This window comes from Dreissena polymorpha, chromosome 9 (genome assembly GCF_020536995.1).
Source record: "Dreissena polymorpha isolate Duluth1 chromosome 9, UMN_Dpol_1.0, whole genome shotgun sequence".
Lineage (NCBI taxonomy): Eukaryota > Metazoa > Mollusca > Bivalvia > Myida > Dreissenidae > Dreissena > Dreissena polymorpha.
Window position 1 is genome coordinate 44,067,038 of NC_068363.1, and position 24,131 is coordinate 44,091,168.

General features: G+C 36.4%; 2 protein-coding genes across 3 annotated transcripts in view; both read left to right on the forward strand.

Moving 5' to 3' along the window:
• LOC127846534 (WD repeat-containing protein 89-like) overlaps positions 1-2,645 on the forward strand; it is a 51,653-nt gene extending 49,008 nt beyond the window's left edge. For both annotated transcript variants that reach the window (XM_052377891.1, XM_052377890.1), the window contains exon 13: positions 1,546-2,645. In XM_052377891.1, the coding sequence (XP_052233851.1) occupies positions 1,546-1,602 (57 nt within the window). In that variant the 3' untranslated portion in view covers positions 1,603-2,645. The remainder of the gene's footprint in view (positions 1-1,545) is intronic.
• A 3,611-nt stretch (positions 2,646-6,256) lies between these two features.
• Positions 6,257-24,131, forward strand: part of LOC127846527 (serine/threonine-protein kinase H1 homolog) — a 39,083-nt gene continuing 21,208 nt past the window's right edge. The window contains exons 1-2 of the mRNA XM_052377828.1: positions 6,257-6,871; positions 9,253-9,951. Coding sequence (XP_052233788.1) covers positions 6,659-6,871; positions 9,253-9,951 — 912 coding nt within the window. The 5' untranslated portion in view covers positions 6,257-6,658. The remainder of the gene's footprint in view (positions 6,872-9,252; positions 9,952-24,131) is intronic.

The following is a 24,131-nucleotide window of genomic DNA, read 5'->3' on the forward strand; positions in this document are numbered from 1 at the left end:
TGTGACAATGATTGGGCCATACTATAACTAGCAAGTCAGATACAAATAAAGTTCTTCGCCAAAATTTTGTATCAGCCATTAGGCCCAGTAATTTACTGGCCTTACTTCATACGAGAAAATGCATTAAGCCCCATTTTTGCAGAGGAAGGCTCATATTTACTCACTTTAGTTAAGACAGGTAGAACTAGTACTTGATGTCTTAAGAGAAGATCTTTTATGCTCCAAGAGGAGCCATTGACAAGGACCTTCTGATTGCTAGGTTGAAACCATAAGAGCCTGGCTGTGGGAAAACAATGCTTAATGTGCATTAAGTGTCGTCTTATATTAGCCTGTGCAGTGCACGCCAGCTAATTTGAGACGACACTTTGTGCTTAAATGGTATTTTTGGTTGAAAGAAAGTTATGATTAGCGAAAATCCATTTTAGGTCTATAGTGTTGTCCATAATTAGCCTGTGTGTTCTGCACAGGCTAATCTGACAGGATACTTAAATCACATGCATTAAGCCCCATTTTTGCAGAGTAAGGCTCATATAAATTATACCTTAATACTGAGATATATTTGTAGCACTGTTAGTAACAGAGGGGGAATGGGATATTCAACATCTGTAAATAGCAGTGAAACTTGCCTATACTAGTGGTCAGGGTATCAAATCATGCACAAATCATGATGATTTCACAGTGCATTAAGCCCCATTTTTGCAGAGGAAGGCTCATATTTACTCACTTTAGTTAAGACAGGTAGAACTAGTACTTGATGTCTTAAGAGAAGATCTTTTATGCTCCAAGAGGAGCCATTGACAAGGACCTTCTGATTGCTAGGTTGAAACCATAAGAGCCTGGCTGTGGGAAAACAATGCTTAATGTGCATTAAGTGTCGTCTTATATTAGCCTGTGCAGTGCACGCCAGCTAATTTGAGACGACACTTTGTGCTTAAATGGTATTTTTGGTTGAAAGAAAGTTATGATTAGCGAAAATCCATTTTAGGTCTATAGTGCTGTCCATAATTAGCCTGTGTGTTCTGCACAGGCTAATCTGACAGGATACTTAAATCACATGCATTAAGCCCCATTTTTGCAGAGTAAGGCTCATATAAATTATACCTTAATACTGAGATATATTTGTGGCACTGTTAGTAACAGAGGGGGAATGGGATATTCAACATCTGTAAATAGCAGTGAAACTTGCCTATACTAGTGGTCAGGGTATCAAATCATGCACAAATCATGATGATTTCACAGTGTAACTACTAACTAGCCTATACTAGTGGTCAGGGTACCAAATCATGTACACATCATGATGATTTCACAGTGTGGCTGCTAACTAGTCTGTACTAGTGGTCAGGGTACCAAATCATGTACAAATCATAATTAATTCTCATGCACAATTAAAAATGTTCAGGATTGCAATTCTGTTGATGCAAAACAATTGTACAGTTTTTTAACAGGAATTGAATTTTTCTGACATAAACAAGTGACTAACAAAGCCATTCCTAGACAAATGGGCTAGTGGTCTCTTTGTTTAATGCATGAATGCTTAACTTTCAGGCAAAAGCAAAAAGTCGTCGAAGTGCCAGGGGTCGGAACAAGCCATACAAAAAATGACAGATTTGACCTTCAGAAAGTGCTACAAACCTTGCCTCAAGTTGTTTGGGTGGACGTCTATTACAGCATCATGTGACTATGATTTGTGGAAGGAATCTACTAATGTATTACAGTAGGAGGCCAATCTGGTTTAAGTGACACATTTAAAAAAAAATCTCTTGTTGCCAATGTGCTCTTTATGGACGAAGAGTGGAAGGCGGGTAAGAGTCAGAGGGCATGAAGAACTAACATTTAAAAGTAAACAATCATGCACTTACGGTGAATGAATGTGAAATACCATACACTGGAATGGCTGTGCATTTAGAAAAAAAAACAGTGCAGCACAAACTGACTTTGTTAACATCAAAGGTTGGCATATTATGTCGCTTATTCCATTTTGTGTTGTGTTCATAAAGCAGCCGGATATGGGAAGCGGAAAGGTATTGGCCAGTGAAAAGACCAATAATTTTTGGGGTGACAAAATGGGTTAAAAAACATTTCATGGGACAATTTTTACTAAGTTCCCTAAAGAATCTTACACCTTTATTGTGCAAGCATTCTTATGGTTAAAAATTGTAGGTAGTTGGGACAAAGATTGAGATCTCAAATGTTCTTTGTTATGGACTCTTGTATGTGAAAAGGTACAAACCATACAGTGTCGCATATGGCCAGAAACTATGTAAAAAAAATAGACTTTGTTTCACGTCGTTTGCTTGTCAAGAAGGAAAGGTTCACTAAAGAAGACATTTTGTTTAGTTTAAAAATACGCAAGTGAAAGTGCTCAAAAGATTAAGGTTGGTCGAAGGATATACCCATTAACTGTGCAAAATAGTGTGGCGTAATTACTCTGCATTATATGGTATCATCTATTAATGTAAAAATTATAATGTTTCTGATGGATATTATAGTGTTGTTTGAGTTTTCCAAAACACAGATGAAAATTACATTATGTACTTAAAAAAATAAATATTTGTTATTGTTATTGTCTTGAAAGATATGTTAATGATATTTTAGCCCTATATTATTTATACAAGACCATGCATGAAATAAAGGACAAAATTGTATTATCTTACTTGTTATGTCCCGTAAAAATTCATCAGGGCAGGAAATGCAAGTTTGCAATCCCAATTTTTAAAGATTGATTACAGTGAAGCAATACTTTGTTTTCATCAAAGAGACAGTTTCACACTTGGGTCTGGAAAAACATTTCTTTAAACTGACTGTTAAAATTGGAATTTCTAGTGTCAATCAAAAACATGTATGTATTCATGTCTTTTTAAATGCAAAGCACAATTATTTTACTATCTATAATATCAATATTGGAGAAAAATCAATAGGTAAACATATACATTAATTTTGTTAATGGTGCAGTTATTAGAAAACTTTTTTTTACAGTGAAAGACAAGGTGACTACGCATTTTACAATGAACTGATTATTATGATGGTCTTTGCCTTTAAAAAAACATTGTTGTATTTCAATCATTTCTATGCTGTCAGGCATTAAACATCTGCAGAAAGTGGTCAGACCTGAACTTATCATTTACAGGTTCCTAGATATAAGTATCGTCTTAACCCTTTACCACTCTGATACGTATTTTCACACATGTGTAGTCCCTTAGAAAGTTAAAATTGATTAAAAGCCTTTCTTACTAGATCCAAGTTTTAAAGGTTTCAGTTTCAACCCTTAGATACTGATGAGCAGCAAACAGCATCAAACCTGAACAGACTGCGAGTTACTTGCAGGCTGTTATGGTTTAATGCTGTTTTAACATTTTCACTTTGCTTCTAAGTGGAAAAGGGTTAAGAGGGGCTGGCTTCAAGATTTGTACATTTAGTTGAATTGGTGTGATAAAGCCTGGTTGTTTAAATCAACTGTCCATTTAGTTTCTCAAAACAAAGTCCTTACGTTTTGCGAAGTGTTGTTTTTTTGAGTGAGCTTATTATTTTATTTCAATATTTGGTATTACCATGGTGTGCGTATTTATAATTGTATTTTTGCTGTCTATACAAAGTTTGAATGTGTACACAGATAAAACTTTATTTAAAAAATACCAATTGGCATCAAATGCAATATATAAAAAAAAAATAGCTGATGAAACTTGTTATTTGCTCTTTGCTGATGAAACTTGTTAATTGTCCTTTGCTGATGAAACTTGTAAATTGTCCTGAGCTGATAAAATTTGTTAATTGTCCTGAGCTGATTAAACGTGTGAATTGTCCTTAGCTGATGAAAATTTGTTAATTGTCCTGAGCTGATGAAACTTGTTAAGTGACTTAAGTTGTGCATCAGATTCTGAGATTTCTCTGTCGCAAGTGTCCATTCTAGCATCCACTTCTCAGCCACAGAGTATGTTATCCCCTCTGTTGAAACAATAGTGGTGATCGCCTCAACCCTTATAAATGCGGGTCATCCCTGGTGAGCTACTGAGTACACGTTGCCTCTGAAAGCACAGTAACAGTTGTTTTTATGCCAATATCTGACCCTATGGAATCTACCAAACTGACTACAATGTTGTTTATTTTTGCAGCTGCCATGTCAAGCTTAGTGAAAATGACTGACAATTGAAAAAAACAACCTTGTCACACTGTCTATCAGTATTGGTGACACTGTCTATAAGTCTAGGTCACACTGTATATGAGTCTATGTCACACTGTTTATTAGTCTAGGTCACACTGTCTATCAGTCTTTGTCACACTGTTCATATGTCACACTATCAGTCCAGGTCATGCTTTATATGAGTCTAGGTCACACTGTCTTTAAGTCTAGGCCACACTGTATATGAGTCTAGGTCACACTGTCTTTAAGTCTAGGCCTCACTGTATATGAGTCTTAGGTCACCCTGTTTATAAGCCTAAGTTTCACTGTCTATAAGTCTAGGGCACGCTGTCTACAAGTCTAGGTCATGCTGTCTATTAGTCTATGTCATGCTGTCTATCAGTCTTGGCCACACTGTATAGGAGTCTATGTCACACTGTCTATAAGTCTAGGTCACGCTCTCTTTAAGTCTAGGTCCCAATGTCTATCAGTCAAGGCCACACTGTCTATTAGTCTAGGACACACTGTCCATAAGTCTATGGCACACTGTGTATAAGTCTACGCCACGCTGTCTTTAAGTCTAGGTCCCAATGACTATCAGTCAAGGCCACACTGTCTATTAGTCTAGGACACACTGTCCATAAGTCTATGGCACACTGTGTATAAGTCTTGGTCACACTGTTTATAAGTCTAGGCCTTGCTGTCTATCAGTCTAGATCCCAATGACTATCAGTCAAGGCCACACTGTCTATTGGTCTAGGACACAGTGTCCATAAGTCTATGGCACGCTGCCTATAACTCTAGGTCACACTGTCTATAAGTCCAGGTCACACTGTCTATAATTCTATGTCACGTTGTCTAGGCCACGCTGTCTATGAGTCTATGTCACACTGTTTATAAGTGAAGGTCACATAGTTTATCAGTCTAGGCCACGCTGTCTATAAGTCTAGGCCACACTGTCTATAAGTGTAGGCCACACTGTCTATAAGTCTAGGTCTCACTGTATTCAGCCTTGGTCATGCTGTCTATCAGTATTGGTCACGCTGTCTTTAAGTCTAAGCCACAATGTCTATAAGTGTAGGTCACACTGTCTATAAGTGTAGGTCTCACTGTCTATAAGTGTAGGTCTCACTGTCTATAAGTGTTGGTCATGCTGTCTTTAAGTCTTGGTCATGCTGTCTGTTGGTCAAAGTCACACTGTCTATTACTGTAGGTCTCACTGTCTATAAATGTATGTACACTGTTCATCAGTGTAGGTCATAATATCTATAAATGTAGGTCACACTGTCTATAAATGTATGTACACTGTTTATCAGTGTAGGTCATAATATCTATAAATGTAGGTCACACTGTCTATCAGTCTTGGTCATGCTGTCTTTAAGTCTAGGTTACAATGTCTATAAGTGTAGGTCACACTGCCAATAAGTGTAGGTCACACTGTGTATCAGTCTTGGTCATGCTGTCTTTAAGTGTAGGTTACAATGTCTATAAGTGTAGGTTACACTGTCTATAAGTTTAGGTCACACTGTATATTAGTCTAGGCCACACTGTATAAGTGTATGTCACACTGTCTATTAATCTTGGTCACACCGTCTATCAGTCTAGGTCATGCTTTCGTTGAGTATGTGTCACTCTGTATAAGTCTGTGTCACACTGTCATTTTCAAATAGTTTAAAAAAATTGGCACTTTTGAATATGTTCTCAAAGTATGTTTGATATGTGATGGGCATCTAGTTTACCCAAAGATTCAACATGGATCTATGGCTGAACTAATTATGTATAGTAAAAAGCACAATTGTTTGTTTCAGTCTCCATATGTTTATTGTTAAAAACGAGAATCGACGTTATTAAATTGCACATCTATGGGGAAAAATTGTCAATGTGCGTCATGAAGTTAATTGCGTAATATTTAATCAAACAGACATGCAGCGCACGAGAACACGTGCTAGCTAATAATTTCCGCAAATGTGATAAGTAAAGTCAATTATCTTCTTCCAATAACGCGTTAGTTTTGTCCTGAGCGATTATTATCAGGATAGAGAAACGGGCAGTGCATGTGACACAGTTCAATTGATAATTGGGATTAGCGATTCGAAAGGTGTTGTTATAACAACTTTGTGACGTATTCCTGATCGTTTGATCACGTGACATGTATCTACCAGGTTAACAGACGATCATTACGCGATTAATCAATGTGTATTGGGTATTTGGGTCACATTAATTTTTACGGATATTGTTTAGTAAAATTTGAGTTTGTGAGCTACATACACTTACAGTATGTGATGTAAAGCATTTGTATCTAGGAGACCGAGGTACCAGTGACTATATTAAGATTTTTGCGTCTGCTAGTAGGACTATTTTTAACGGCGGATGCATATTCAGAACAGGTGCTTGATTAATTTGACAGAAATGGCGGATACACCGAAGGATTAGTTGCAACAATACACAAATCAGTGCCTTTCTCAACTGTCGAGCCCCGATGTAGCCCCTTCAAGATTATCAAGTAATGAAGGGACTACCCCGTTTGTATTTCGTTACATAATGGGCTGCGCAAACGGTAAGTTAGAGCCGGAGGCACCGTCGACTGGTCACCTGGTCGAGACGGTCTATGGGGGTCACAGGACGGGAACTCGAGTAGGCGGAACTGGCACAAACGTGGCCTACACGAACGCCCAGAACCGCCAGATGAACGGGAAGACTAAGGGCGGCGTGGCTCCTCCGCCCGACGGTGGCCAGCCCAAAACAAACAAAAAGGTAGACGGTCTTCAAGTATTGTTACATTTCATTTACAAAATATCAACGTTATTTATAAGTACACTATCAGAATGTAATGTTCACGAAATGAACGATCATATTCATTATTAATGTTTTAGTTAAATGGTTTTGTTGTATTGTAATAACAGCTATGCCCAACAACTATAACAAGTTGTTTTTTTACATAATTTATTGGACTCTCATTATGTGTTACATGTATACCACAAATGCTGATACTGTTATTTGGCATTGAAAATGTGAACTTCTGTCTAGTGGCATGCATTTTGGTTGATTGAAATATATTCCTTCTGCAATACATACTATTTCTTTCTATGTTGCTGCTACTTACAATTGTTCATAACACACTGTAGTGAAATAAGGTCACTTCCAACAGCTAGCTCTTTAGCGACTTGGTTAAATTGTTTGACTACCTCTCTGGTGGACGTGGGTTCAATCTCCGGCATGAGCTCAGTATGTTCACATTAACACTGAGAATAACTTGGAAAACAATTGTGATATGTTTAATATATTTAATTTATGTAACAAGTATTATATTCTGTCAATAATAGGTTTTGAAATGAAAAAAATTATTCCATAACAGGGCCCTCAATCCATTTTAGGGGAAGCGGGTCGCTACCCATAGCATGGGGAATTTTCGCGGCGTTTCCCTTTTTGGGGGATTTTTAACTTACCCCCTATTGATTAGATTTGTACATGTTTGCACTATATTCATTGCTGATTTCATAATTTAGTATGTTTGACAAGATTAAATTAAAATATTATTGAGATATAGTAATCATGAGACATCTATCTATAAAAAAAAAAAGGGGAAAAAAGTATACTTTTCAGGGGGGAATGCGGCCGAATTTCGGCCGTGGATTTGACAGATTGAGGGCCCTGCATAATTGCCATATTGTTTCACTATTGAGACTATACACCTGTTTTTCTTTAAACAGTAAAAATGGTTAACATGGGTTTCGTCATGTATGCACATATTAAGGGGTGTTGCTGCAGTTATGCTGATTTTTTTCCATCAAATAGATTTTGTCAAAAATTTATATTTAAGATATACATACATATGAAAAATGAAATAAAAACATGGTTAAAATATTTTTTTACTATTTTATCCACATAGATGGAGTTAAAAAAAATTCTGCCAAATAGAATTCTGCGAAACTGCTCAAATACGTTCATCTACGTATTTTCATCATAAAACAAAAATAAAAAAGGGGGTCACCGCACTTTTAACAGAGATTTTTTGTTTTAATTATTCCTACCGTCTAGATGTCAAATTTCATTTAAAAAAAACAACAGCAATTATTATAAGACAAAACCCAAGTACGGGTACATAGATTGTCAGAAATATGCATAAACATTAGAAATTGTTTACAATCTTAACTGGGATCACAACAGCTTACCAAAAGACATTAATAAAAAACAATATTTAATCACAAACATAATACCATACAGTATCAAACTCGACCTTAATCATTAATAACTTACATGTTCACAGATTTCGGCATGTATTGAAGTTTGTGTTTAAATGCTTTAAATTGATAAATGTAAACAATAGGACTAAAGAGCTGCAGTATAAAACAAGTATTAAATTAAAGAAAGAAAAAAAAGTATAAAAAAAGTGAACCCCGCCTGGGATCGAACCACTGACATTTGTATTATGAACCAACTCGGTCATTTCTGATGATACTGATAACAAAAGTATTGAGTTGTGATAATAGCATCATCAGTGTTGCTGTAAATATATCCTCGGTTAAATAAACTGCCACAACACCCCTTAATGAGGTTATTACATTAAGTATGAATTTCACTTTCACTTTATGGTACATAAAATCATGTCATTTCCATACCAGTCTCACTTTACTTTTGACTGAACTTGGGAATTTATCTTTGCTGTTTTTTCGCTGACAGATACTTCAAAATTGAAAATAAAAGTGTTTTCAATATTAAATATACTAATGTTCAACTTATAGAGCTGGATGGGAGGTAGACTAAATATTTAGATTAATTTCAACAATTTTTTGGGTAACCTTCAATTGGAAAATTTTAGGTCCCATTTGAAAAAAATAATCTTTAAACTTATAATTTGGCAATGGGTCCTTATAACGTTCCTGAATTTGAATGATTAAAACACTGGGAAGTCATGGACGATGTTCAAAATGAAACAATCAAATGCTACATGTATCTCCAATGATTCTGTTTTCTCCACTGATTCTGTACTTTATTGAAATTTGATTATATTTCGGTAAATGTTTTCTTTCTTTCGCATTTACTAAATTTTAGACTTTAATATAATACAAAATGGGGTAGTCTTTGTCTCTGACACATTTTACCAATTGACTAAAAAATTGGCCTCAATCTTTCAGGTGAAAAAGTACAGGGACAAGTTTGACCCACGCGTGACGGCCAAATACGACATTAAAGCTCTTATAGGCCGGGGAAGCTTCAGTCGCGTAGTGCGTGTGGAGAATAGACTCACAAAGCAGCCGTATGCGATCAAAATGATCGATCGGGTGCAAGGAAAGGAAGTATTCGAGTCAGAACTAAAAGTATTAAGACGGGTCAAACACCAGTACATAATTCAGCTGGTGGAAGTGTTTGAAACGAAGGATAAAGTGTACATGGTGATGGAGCTGGCAACTGGGGGCGAGCTTTTCGATAGAATTATTGCAAAAGGTAGTTTTACGGAGCGGGATGCAACCAGGGTGTTACAGATGGTTTTGGAAGGGGTGGAGTATTTGCACGGACTGGGAATAGCCCATAGAGATCTAAAACCTGAGAATCTCCTATATTATCATCCTGGACACGATTCCAAAATAATGATTACTGATTTTGGATTGAGTGCGACTGTTAAAGGCGAGAGCATGATGCGGACAACTTGTGGTACGCCTGAATATATTGCACCGGAAATACTGGCACGAAAACCATACACTGTTCAGGTGGATGTGTGGGCAATTGGAGTTATAACGTACATTCTACTAAGTGGAACTATGCCATTTGATGATGAGAATCGAACGCGGCTTTACAGACTTATTCTCAAGGCAAAATATAGCTATGCAGGAGAGGTAAGTACGAAAGTGTTAATTATTAAGTTTATATCACCTGTAGTAATTTATCGGCCATATTTGTCGTACAAATATGAATTTTTTCCATTTCTATTACCGGGTATTATTCTCAGGCTTTTTCCTGGCCATTTTGGGAAAAAAACAGTATTGGGATTTTGATTTTTTTTTGCAAAAAATCCACTGATATGGGGAAAGCAAATTCAATATTACTTTTTATTATAATTAAAGTTAGAAGAATAAAATCATATATATCGTCTAAGTACCTGTTATCGAACAGCACCTAATATAATTATCGGACATTTTGTTTTGGTTCTGTATGCACATTCGCAAAAGTGTGCATGGCGTCACATTGATAAACAAATGGTCACACATGAAGTCCATACCTACTTGCCTAATTAGCTTGAAACAAATGCGCCGAAAACAGGTTAAAGAAATGCATTTATTGTTATTTACACCGTTTTGTGTGTTTTTTGCTATTACTTTTTGAATGCATTTATCAAAACGTGCATTTACACACCAAAAAGCATATTTCCGTTTGCAATTTTGATTGCAGCAGACCAGGGATTTCAATAGATTTTGAAAACCAGGAGTCAATGACCCCTGGACTGAAATTTTGAGGAGTCAAATTGAAAAATGGTGGGGTCAATTTTGAACGCGTTGATTGTGTTTTTGTCTGTATTATTCAATTTTTTAGATAAAAATATGCTCAAAGAGTAACACAATATCTTAAAAGGGTATACTGCTTTATTAAATAACAATACCATGGTACATAACACAACATATTTTAATGAATTGGTACATTAAATATACTTCCTTACAGTTATAACACATTTAAGTCTTTTAACACTGTCACATTTAAATCATTTAAGATATGTACCGGTAGCACCTTTTCATCACATATATTATCATCATCCTTATGATAGCTTTTCTAACAAAACACAATCTAAATGCATGGAACATCTAGTATATCTATTACTGTTTATCCGAATACTATACATGTCCGAAATATGTACACTTTGGAATGCCTTACCTGTAGTAGTTTTACTTTAATAATCCAAATTTTTCTTGTTGTTATCGGGTTTAACAAACCTTATCAAATGTTTGTTAAATCCAGTTAATGCTTTCTCCATTAATGAATCTCCATTACTTGCAATTTGAATCGCCAGCTTTGAATTGAACGCGGGTTGAATGTTAAGTCCGCCATTTACAGTGTCGAAGGTCATGATGCAGCAATTTAATTCTACTCGGATAATTTATATCTTATCGAGAAAATGTGTTATCTCAATGTTTATGTGTAGTATTATTACTTGTTAGTATTAAAAAATGTGATTCCAGTTTATATAAGATGGGTGTTACTCGTAATTATCGGTGGATTAACAACTGACAAAACTCGCTGGACTTAGATCTACTATTGGATCTACGTAATTAATAGACCTTTGATCAATATGGTTTTTACTTAAATTAATTTTGCCGACTTTCTTTAACCGTGCCGTTTGAAAAGTCTGCAAAAAACCTGCATTTTTTTCGGATGGTCAATCAATTATCACGTACCCACTGCTGCTTATTACCCAGTTAGTGGACACGCACTATTTAGACGGTGACATGTGTATTGGAAGAGATGAGATAAGATAAACAACGCCCGGGGTATTCCCTCGCTTATAAACCGAGTTTCAAATACTGAAACATTAATTTCAATTAGTAGCACGGCGGGATTTATTACCATGTAACTCGAGTTGTTAACTGACTGATGCACGGGTCAAATTTTCGACGCGTCAAAATGACGCACAGCAGAAAAAAGGCTTGCGTCAAAAATGGGTCATTTTTAATTTGCTCGCGTCAAAACGCAGGATTCTGCGTCTATTGAAATCCCTGAGCAGACGCAGATTTTTTCGCCGAGTCCGGATCACGTGATAGTCATGTTACTTTGTATATACTGGAGTAGTATTTATGAAGTGTCTGGTAATAGGTCATGTTTACATTGGCCACCATTTTGTTTTGTCTGCTAGAGGTGACAATGATCAGGGAATCATTGTTATGAATTCTTTAAGGTAGTTTGCCGGAAAACTTTACAGATAAATCATTCAATGATTGAACTGTTAGTCATTTGTTAAAACAAAATGTTTTTGTCATTTGAAGTGTTTCAATTTTAAGGTAATTTAACGTAATTTCTTAGGTGTTCGATAACTGGTTAGTCCACCATACATCGTAGTTATATACTTTGTAAGATGTAATACAAATACAATTACCACTTTGCTTTGGAAATGGGTCTGTTAAACGGACCCTTATATACGCAAAGAAAAGATCTGAGCTTCCATAATCGTCGGGAAAATATGATTCTTCCATATCTTTAACTATTTTTACATTAGTTTAAATGTCACATTGAAATAATCAAAGGTTCTTGATATTAAATAGAGAAAAACGAGAGCGCCGATGGCGCTGAAAGCATAGTTGCAAGATACAGGGAAGTTGCTGCTGAAGTAAATGTTTAGGTCAAAATATACTAAAAAGTTTCCTTATATGTTTCGATGTAAAAGCGACAACTTTGAGCGAAAATAAATACAACATTTTGCACATACAGTACAGGCAACGTGTACTTTGACAAAAACGCGTGTCTGCGGTGTTCAATTTTCCCGATGGGTGACATTTTGTGGGGGGCGGACACGCTACTGACCGCGGTGTTTGGCGAACACCCGAAATCGCCGCAATTGCACGCTATCGTTAACAGGAACACCCGTGATCACCGCGATGCTGCGCAGCCACCGTAAACACCTGTCTGCGAGGGTCATTCACGCGTTTTAAATGTACATGTACATTTACAAAATAAAATCATATACTTCATGTACATGTATATATTATATGCACATTTTAAGTACTTAAACTCAGGCAGTATGTTAAGTCGGAAACTAAAACTAAGCGTTTAGATGATCAATACGATTAACTTTTATGGTGTTAATCAATGCCATTGCCCTTTTTGTTTTCACAAAATTGGGTTTCATTTCTTCCGATTTCTAGAAAATGACTTGTACCAGGGCTTGCACTAAGCGGCGTACGGCCGTATATTACGCCCGATAATTGTTTCCATACGCCGATAACAAAACCCCATGACGTCCACTGTACTTCCTTAAAATTGGTCATACGCCGAAAATAGCAACCCGTGACGTAAGTTGTCGATTAAAATAACACTTCAATCAACACTGCTTTCTGCCGACTCAATGTGTTTTGCACACGTCTCGATTAGTCTAAACTCCGCCTCCTTATATTTGCTACCGCCCGCAGGTGATTAGCAAGTTTATTGTATGTTGTTTATCTAACGGTTACACAATTTCCCCCCCCCCCACCCACCCCGCGCGGATCGCAAAATGACCGTTACAAAGCAGTCGCTTAATATTGGTTGCTTTAACAACACACTCGTGCCTCTTTGCGCATGCCGTAAGTTGTCTAATGATTAGGAGATAACTGCTGGTTTTGGGCAGACGGCACGGTAAAAGAAAGACGGCAAAAATAATTCAAGAAAAACAAAACTGATCAAAGTTTAATTAATTACATAGATTCACTACCGTATTAGGTCTCGCGAGTTTTCTCAGTTTGTTAATTCACCGATTATTACAAGTAATAACCATCTGATATAAACTGGAATCACAGTTCATTTTCTATACTAACAAGTCATTTTACTAGTCAGTAACATTCAGAAAACACATTTCCTAGATAAGATATAAATTATCCGAGTAAAATTAAATTGCTACGTCATGACCTTCGACATTGCAAATGGCTGACCTATTGTAACATTCAACCCGCATTCAGTTCAAAGCTGGCGATTCAAATTACAGGTAATGTTGGTTCAATAATGGAGAAAACATTAAATGGATTTAACAAACATTTGATAAGGTTTGTTAAACCAGATAACAACATGGAAAGTTTGGATTATTTAAGTAAAACTGGTGAGGCATTTATTAAATGTACATATTTCGGACATGTATAGTATTCGGATAAACAGTAATTGATATACTAGATGCTCCATCATGACCATTCATTAAGATTGTGTTTTGTTGCAGCGATTTTCCTCCTTCTTTATAAAGTACCGGTAAACGGTACTTTCCCAATCAAACGAAAATTCCCAAATTCCCAAAACGGTACTTTCCCAATCGAGCGAAAATTCCCAAATTCCCAATCGGCATCTGGAAAAATCCCAATCAGCGTCCGAATTTTTTCTCAAAACGATAGAAAGTTTCGTAAAAAAACCAACTTTCGGCGAGCGAACAAAGAAAATCGTATAGTTGTGTGTAACCACGCGCTCGATTAATTTCGGGTTTTATTATTCAGCGCATTCAATCAATAGAGTTGTTACTGTTTCCGGTTCTTTTGCCAGGCAGCCAGCGTACTGTTTTACGTCGGTTTGTAACCTTATCGTAGTTTGAAATGAGTCATAATAGCAAATATTATGCCAAAAAACCAATCGGAACCATCTATCACAGGACACATTGACAGCAATAATGATGCTGTGCAGGGAGGGATGCAAGCAACTGAGTGATGATCAAACATCAAAGATTGTTGAAATTTTCACAAAAATGAAAGAGAGAGACATTGCTTTAAAAGAGATTAAAACAACTAGTAATTGATTTGGTGTGTTCTTTATAATATTTTGTTATTTATATAAACTTTATAACTTAATGGTCATTAAGGCATGCCTGCAAATGATTATTTAAATGGGTATGTTCAATTAAGTATGAACTGTATGATGTATTCAATAAGACCCAAACTTCACGATGCGATTTTCCCAATTTCAGGATTTCACGACTCGATTTTTCCCAATTTTGAGGTTTTCACGACTCAATTTTTCCCAATCGGACCGGTACGGGTACTTTTCCCAATTGGACAAGGAAAATCGCTGTGTTGCAAATGCAGTCATAGGGATGAGGATAATAAAATGACAATAAATATGTGATGAAAAGGTGCAACTGCACATATCTCAAATTACTTAAATGTGTTGAATGACTTAAATGTGTTATGATTAAGTAGATTTTAATGAGAATTTAATGTTTTAGAATAAACATAGTAAAATGATAGAAATAATAAAAGTTTTGAAATTAACATGTTTTGTCTTTTAAGTCGATATTGTTTGCACAAACTTATACCCTGATTTTCCAAACTTCTCCCTATTCTTAAAGCCTAGGGTAGTCTCCGCCTTCTTGTATGATATATCTAGTTACTTTCACAGAATTAAAGCATACATGCCATATGTCCCGGATTGTCCGGGACAGTCCCGGAAATGAAGAACTAGTCCCGCTGTCCCGGAAATCTGTCAAATGTCCGGGAATTGACAAAATCCATATATACATGTACCTTATCTTAGGCTTAACTGCACCTCGAATCTGTGTATATCTGCAGGGTCTCCATGACAATGATTACCCGTAAAGGCACACTACGCTACGTGTCAAAATCGATCAATTAACAGGGGTCCTGTTATCATATTGATTGTCTCACGTTCGCAGTCAAACTGAAAAGGCGGCATTGTTTAATGTGGTTGTTAATTGACTTTAATTTACTACGTCATTATTTCCCGCTGCGTAAGGGCAAAGGATAGTTGTTCACACATCTGACTGTCCGGATTTTAAGTTGACGATATACCGGTACTGTTTTGTTGTATTTGTTTTATTGTGATTGGTTGTCAATTGATTGACAATTTAACAAGTCCCGGACAATTTAACTCAATGTCCCGGAATTGGTCTGAAAAATTATGGCATGTATGATTAAAGTGACCCAAAATGGATGGGAAGAGTTTGTGATCATTTACGCAGTTGACATTCCGTTAACATCAACATTAAAGTTGTTTGGACTTCCAACATTTTTAAGTGGGACTTCCATAAGTGAAGAGCAGGAAGTCAGGACTTCCAAAATTTATTTCTTAGTGCAAGCCCTGTTGTACATGTTGCATGAAATCTAAATATGGCGTGTTACAGCTTGTTTGATTTTTATTTTATTCATATGAAATGTCAGTTCCAAATCATTCGCAAGCTACCCCGGTACTTGAGAAGAAATTCACTACGAAACTTTAAATCGAAATTAAAAGAACTCAATGTTGTCTGCGCTACGAAGATTTTGTGTAAAAAATAAATACATCCACGCCAATTTTCGCGCGCTTTTTATGGTTCAGAACAAAGAAAACTAGAAATGGCGCGGCAGAGGCCGACGCGTATCCCCACGCCGAATGTTAGACCTAGGTGTGCCCCAGGGTTGGTAATGGGGCCATGCATAGCTGAGATTGACCGTATTGTCATTAGAGAAGTTCATCATCAATTAGAAGTGAATTGGTGTAGAAATGAAGAAGTTATAGTAAAAGGCAATTTTGGGTGGGTGTGACATATGTGGGCAGGGCGCCCCAGGGTTGGTAATTGTGCCATGCATAGTTGAGATTGACCGTATTGTCATAAGAGAAGTTCAGTATCAATTTGAAGTGAATCGGTGTAGAAATGAAGAAATTATAGTAAAAGGCAATTTTGGGCGGGTGTGGGCGGGGCCCCAGGGTTGGTAATTAGGCCATGCATAGTTGAGATTGACCGTATTGTCATAAGAGAGGTTCAGTATCAATTTGAAGTGAATCGGTGTAGAAATGAAGAAATTATAGTAAAAGGCAATTTTGGGTGGGTGTGGTCTATGTGGGCGAGGCGCCCCAGGGTTGGTAATGGGGCCATGCATAGTTGAGATTGACTGTATTGTCATAAGAGAAGTTCAATATCAATTTGAAGTGAATCGGTGTAGAAATGAAGAAATTATAGTAAAGGCAATTTTGGGTGGGTGTGGTCTATGTGGGCGGGGCCCCAGGGTTGGTTATGGGGCCATGCATAGTTGAGATTGACCCTAATGTCATAAGAGAAGTTCAGTATCAATTTGAAGTGAATCCGTGTAGAAATGAAAAAATTATAGTAAATGGAATTTTTTGGTGGGTGTGGCCTATGTGGGCGGGCGCCCCAGGGTTGGGATTGGGGCCATGCATAGTTGAGATTGACCCTAATGTCATAACAAAAGTTCAGTATCAATTTGAAGTGAATCCGTGTAGAAATGAAAAAATTATAGTAAATGGAAATTTTTGGTGGGTGTGGCCTATGTGGGCGGGGCGCCCCAGGGTTGGGAATGGGGCCATGCATGGTTGAGATTGACCGTATTGTCATAAGAGAGGTCCAGTATCAATTTGAAGTGAATCGGTGTAGAAATAAAGAAGTAAATGTAAAATAACCTAAAAAAATGAGTGATAATTTCTGACGCGGCCCCACCCCAACCGCTATAACTTTTGACCCAGGGGTCAGATCAAAATTCCAAATAGTGCAGGGTCGCACATATGCTCATAGCTACCATGTGTGTAAGTTTCAAGGTTCTAGTGCTTTTAGTGTAGGAGGAGATAGTGGCCAGGACGGACGGACAGACAGACGGACGGCGGAGATAACCACAATATCCCCACCTTTTTTTCAAAAAGCGTGGGGATAATGAAAATATCATGGGCATACATGTATATACATGTATTTATTTGTGGCTACAATTTGTAACAGAACATGAACTCTACACAACGCGCGCACTAGGCGTCAGGGGATTTACGAATGTTGAAATACACCTGTTCTGATTGGGCGCTTATTTCATCAAATCTTTAAATAGAAATATATGCCGAAATGCATTTGATAGTTTAGAGATATGGCGAACGTTTGTGATTTTTGCATTTCTATCACACTTTTATCATCAACATTGACCAGAATTTGAATGAAATCGGAAATCTCGGGATTATCGGTTAATGGACAGAGACGGGAATTTTTGCATGTATGTGGTAATCAATTGTGATTGTTCGTAATCATTTTAATTTTTTAGACACCAAATGACACCTATAACATTCAAACGCACGGTAGATTCTTTCTGCGAATTGGTACCGACCTGCGTTTATGTTTAATTATTTTAGTTCTAGCGAACACGATGAACACGGCGGTAGATATTATGGGTCCGCGGTGATTTGCGGTGTCCACCTTATGGAAAACGGCCCCCGCGAATATTTGATCTGAACACCCATCGTGGAGGTCGTTTGGTAAGCGAACACCATAAAATGAACACCGCGACGAGTGGCGTTTGTCAAAGTACACGTTGCCTGTACTGTAGAGACCCCCATAACCATACCTTTTCTTGACGGGCATTCTTAGCTGAATCGATTTAAGCAATAAAAAAGATATGTCATGTTCAAACCAAAAAAGAATTTGACTCAAATCAAAATCGACTGTTTTTGCGCCTTTTTTTCGGCCGTTTTCTAGTGGATTATTACCTTTTGCAGTGCCATTTTTTACTTTAATCTCCAACTTTATCCTATTTCAGGGATTTAGTAGTGAAGACCTATGCTTACCCTATCAATATCTCCAAACGATAAAACCAGAACAACAGTCTTAAGTGTATAACATGCCTTCGAGGAAAATATGATGATTTGTTTAGAGAGTACAGCCCTTCATGACTCGATTATTTAGTATTTTGTAACCTTAACGATTGCTGACATCACAAGTCTCCCCCCCCCTTGTTACCAAATTGTTCTATTTTTAGAAACGGGAATTCCAAATAGTTACGAATGTGAATGGTTACAAAATGACATAACTATGAAAATAATTACGTAGAATTATCATTATTTCACTCATACCATTATGCAACCATCCGTTTTCTTTTCCGACTTGATACATTTACAGCTTTCCATTTAATATTTTACAGACACAACACTCGTCCAGAATTCGCGCGAATCCATTAAATCCGATGCCACATTTAAACCTTTAGCTCTACTCGTAACGTTAATTTCTGGCTCAAAGTAAATCATTTTAACTTCAATTAACACATCTCTATTACTTTCAAACTCTACTTCATCAAATCCATAGAAAGGCAGGTCAGAATCCATGTCATAAATCAGAAAACATTCATCGCACTCCGCCATTTTTTACACATTTCCGAAGAATAAAAGTGCTTTATGCCCCACTTCCTGCTGAGAATATGTTTTAATTTCCATTTATAATTAACTGATAAAATTTTACATATCCTTAAACCAGGGCCTTATGAATTCAGTTATGTAAACATTTGACCTCTCACAGAACAGTAAACACAGGAAATAGAAATTAGGTGTGAGGTCACTATCAACAAGAACAGAATTGTTTTACGAACGAAATTTGTTTTGGTTTCTTAGAAAGTTTTTTCACGTAAAACGGTCTAAGAAAAATTCACTAAAAACGGTGTCAGCAATATTCTTGGAAGAAAACGTTAGAAAAACGTTTAAAAATAAATTGTAAGAATTACCATATACTAAATTAAATAGATATTTCGTCTGATTTTTGATCAGGTAAGGCTTCATAATGGTCAACCGATCGATGTGGGTTTTCGAAATGTCGTATATACCTTAAGCATAGGTGCGTTGCACCTATGCTAAAAACTGTGTGCATGTATGGTTAAAAGCGCAATATTGACAAAAGACAAAAATGTGGTGAACTTATTAACATTAATTTAATCCCAAGTCAACTGCAAAACAAGGCATGCCCTGCTCTAAATGCTGCTAATAGAATTGTTATTGTCTTTTTTAATTGGACATTTGCAAGTTTGTGAACTTACTGTAACTCTTCATTATTTAGGGAAAGGTCTAGCATGAAATAGAAGGGTGCTACACCCAGCTCCTTTTTGCTTCTCCTGTTCATGACTTTTAAACACAGGTGTGAAAATCTTTTGAAATGTATGTTTATGTTTGGGAAAATATTTAAAGCCAAAGGATAATGTTAAGCTTAAATGCCTTAATTACAAGCCTTAGACTATAAATGACACGGATATAGCACTTGAGTTGAACAAGTCACCAGATTGGTCCAGCTTTCCACAGGAGTTTTCCTGCTATTTAAAAAAGGTCGTAAAACGGAATCGATCCCAAAGTAAACAGGCCCAATCCCAAACCAAATTTTTTCCCCCAATTTCCCCCAATAAACCTTTTTTTTATTTTTAGCTCGGCTGTTTTCAGAAAAAAAACAAGGTATTGTCATAGCCAGCTTGTCGTCCGCTGTCTTTTGTCGTCCGCCGTGCTAAAATCTTAACATTGGCTCTAAAATCTAAGTGCTTCCACCTACAACATTGAAAGTCAAACTTTATATTTAGCTACATTTTTGGGTCACTAGGTCAAAGGTCACTGTGACCTCTAATATTCTTCTGACAAGATTTCATGTACTCAAAACTGCACCCGCAGCAGAGCGTTGGCACCCGCTTTGCGATGCTGTTGTTTTAGAAAGAATCTTCTAATGATTATTATATATCAATTTTATTTCATAACAATCTAACAAAGTATACAACTAATAATTTATAGGATTTAGTTCTCCTGATTTGAATTATTATAAAGAATTATATTACATGTTAATTAGTTTTAAATCTGTGGGCTTAAAGCGTGAATTGCATTTGTTTTAAAAAATGGCCTGCAAACAGTCAATATTTGTTGGTCAAAAAAACAACACAATTTGGTCCATTTTGTTGTTTAACAATTGCCAAATTTGCTATTTTATCAATTTAAAAAAATAAAAAATCCCAATTTGACAACACCTTTTTTCCCAAAATGGCTTGGAAAACCCCTGCTCCAATGACGAGTGTCAGTTTCAAATGAGCACTGAAATTCGTATTCAACATTTTACTAAAAAAGGCGTTTACAAGAAGATTTAAACGGGTTTGTGCAATTAAATACCCAGAAATGGAAGATTTCACAACGTAAGTTTTCTAAAAACTAAAAATTATTTTAAAAATCTCTTCGCCCAAATGGACAAGTCTTCTTCAAACTGTAACTTTCAATCACAATGCACCTAGTTTTTTCTTTGAAAGGAATCCTAATTCAGTTGATCAGTTATTTAACCACTGTTTATAACATGTAGCGAGAAATGCTGTTGCTTTGAAATTCATCTAAACAATGTGGATAAAATGAAAGAAAAAAGAACATTTCTTCCAAGGTAAAGTTTAAGGTTTTAACTGCCAGGCAGATTGTTAGACAAAGTCAGATTCATGTACATGCAGACACACCCCAGTTTTATCCACCTTATTAAAATGCAGCTGTGGTGCATTTGGTCTTCACAGAGTATTTTACATTCTCAGTAATTCAGAGCCTGTATTTTCTGTGTAGATCTTAGATGGTTGTGCCAGCTAGTCTTATTTGTGTAACAAAACAATACCACTTGCTGCTGGGAGTGGCTGAGGGGGGGGGGTAAAAAGTAGTCCCATAATCCATTGATCTGGTAAACTACCTAGATGTTGTAGTGGGGTGTACTGATACAATGTAAGCCTGGTCTGGCTTTACAATTGGTAATTCCTCATTGTGTACATGTAGGTGTAGACAGTGACTGTTTGATGGCTGTACTTGTGTTTAGTAACTGACTCTTATAATGGGATGGTTCTTGTATGATGTTGATCATTAAGCAATCTAATCTCTCTTTCCATAAGTATGTCTGGTTCATAATTAAGAAAAACATGTTGTTAGTAATGCAGTATACAGGTATACTATTGCCATTGTATTTATTTCCATGTTGCAGCATGGTATATCTCACTTCCTCAGAGGAAATAGAGGATTATTTTAATGCCTGATGTTATCAAGAGACAGTGTTTTTGAAGAGAATCAAACAAAACTTTATTTTGGTTAGCTTTTGTGATCTCCTTTTATCCATAATGTGTGGTGAGTCATGCTTCGGATCCTCAACATATAACTTCCAATGCTGTAGTGGCCACATATATTTTCAGCCTTCATGAAACTTAGTCGAAAGATTTGGTGCAATAATTTCTTGGCTGAGTTGGAAACTTGGTCATGTGAGGTCAAAAACTAGGTTACCAGGTTAAATAAAATAAAAAGCTTCTGAACTCTCTAGAAGTCACATTTTCACTTTAACGGTTGCTTTTTCATATCAGGATTTTGCATTTGTCCTGACAAATATATGAACATTGTAATGGTTATAATTACCCTTATGAATAATTAAGCTTTTTTTTATAAAGTATGAACCCCAGTGTTTGGAAAATAACCATTCAAATGTGTCAAGTTTGTCAAACCATAACGCCTTCACAAACTGCTTGATGGGCGTGTTTAAGGACAATAGACAGCAACAATGTTGCAGTGAATTGTCTTATTAATTTGTGTGCAATATTGCTTGCTCTTAATTGTCCCCTACTGCTTTCACCGGAGGGGACCTATGGTTTGCGCTCTGTGAGTCTGTCTGTCTGTCACACTTTTCTGGATCCTGCGATAACTTTAAAAGTTCTTCATATTTTTTCATGAAACTTGAAACATGGATAGATGGCAATATGGACATTATGCACGTCATTTAATTTTGTTCCTACAGTACAGAAAAAAATTGTGGTTGCTATGGCAACCAAAAAAAAATTCTGAAAATGGTGGAATTTCTGACAATAGTGGAGTTGGTAGGGGACCATATTGCTTGACAATAGCCTTGTTACAGCTAAAAATTGTTATATTTTCTTTCATGGCGTAAGTGAAACAATTATTTTTTTATGCTCCCCCTAAATTTTTGGGGGAAGCATATAGTCGCCGCTTCGTCTGTCCGTGCATGTGTCCGTCCGTCCGTGCACAATTTTTGTCTGGGCTATTTCTCAGCAATAAATGACCGGAATTCAATTAAACTTTATGGGAAGCTTCACGACCAAGAGGGGATGTGCATATTATCAGCTGGTTCTGGTCGGATGATTTTTCACAGAGTAATGGCCCTTTGAAATTTTCCATTAACTGTACATGTAGTGCAATTCTTGTCCCCCAACTACTAGATGTTTCCTTTTATCTGAATATAAAGTGCAATATTGTGACAAAAAAACCTTTGGGGAGCATCACCCGTCTCCGACGGTTTCTTGTTTATCCAGTACAGTCAGTAGTTGTAAAAAGCAGAGACTGTTTTTAGAAATGCTTGACAACAATTAAGAATTTTCTTAAATTCTAAACAAACTATCCAGTTTGGTTCTGAAACAAATAACTAGGCATTCTCAAGTATGAAAATAAAAAACTGTCTACAAGTCTGATTGTTTTTTTTTTCATGAGCATCTGTTTGTTGCTAAATTATGAACCATTGTATGACAAGAGATTAATTCTAAAAAGATCATTTCCATATTGCTTGCAAAAGCTATCTTTGAAAACAAAGATTGATAACACCTATCTGGGATAATGGTTTTCTTCCATATAATCCAGATTGTTTACATGTGGTCCAGATAAGATTGCAATGAAATATCTTGCACAGGTGTTCAACTTGCAAGAATGAAAATACTAACATTTATTTCCAGACATTTAAAATGTATGCCAGGCATTATCTAATTTTCTGTTTCAAATGAACAGATTAAGCAACCATTTTTGATTTTTTTGTTGATAATTATCTTTCACCCTATAATTTTGCCCCATGCCCTTATTTCCATGATGTCAATGGTCATATATCAGATAGTGAAATAATTGAATGACCAAAAGCAGACCAAAATGAATTACAATCACACAGAAAAATGAATTTATACAACGGTCACACTTTGAAATGAATAACAATCACAAAGGGAGTAAATAACAATCATACAGAGGATTAATGGAAAACAATCACGCAGAGGAATGAAAAACAATCACTCAGGGAAATACATGTACATGAGTATTTACTAATAGTCACACATGCAAATAATGTTAATCGCGCAACTTGATCACACAGGAAAAGGAATAAATGATAGTCACTGTGGAAAATGAAGAACAATTGCAAAGTGTAATGACAGAAACCTTGCTTTAACCATGCTAAAATATGAAAACTGTGAAAAAGTATTTTTTTTATTTGGCAGGTGTTACAAAAAATGTTCTGACAAACTGATTTACAGTCTGATTTATGATGGGAGGAATGCTTAACAGGCTCAAGAGTTGTGTTATTTCAGCAACCAGTGAACTGAATATTAAAATGGGTTTGTAAATTGTTTGAACCTACATGTATTATAAATTCATTCTTACACAGCCATCAAACGGGCATGTAATTGATTCACGCTAATTCCAAGCCAATGGCCTGCCAATAAATGATCATGTTTTGATAGGCCTTTATCTTGTCATTATAATTGTTCTAATTACTATTTTGTGCCAATTAATTAAGTTCAAATTGCTGCATCATGCACCCCACAGCACGGCAATGTTTGGTGACCGATATTATTTCACACAG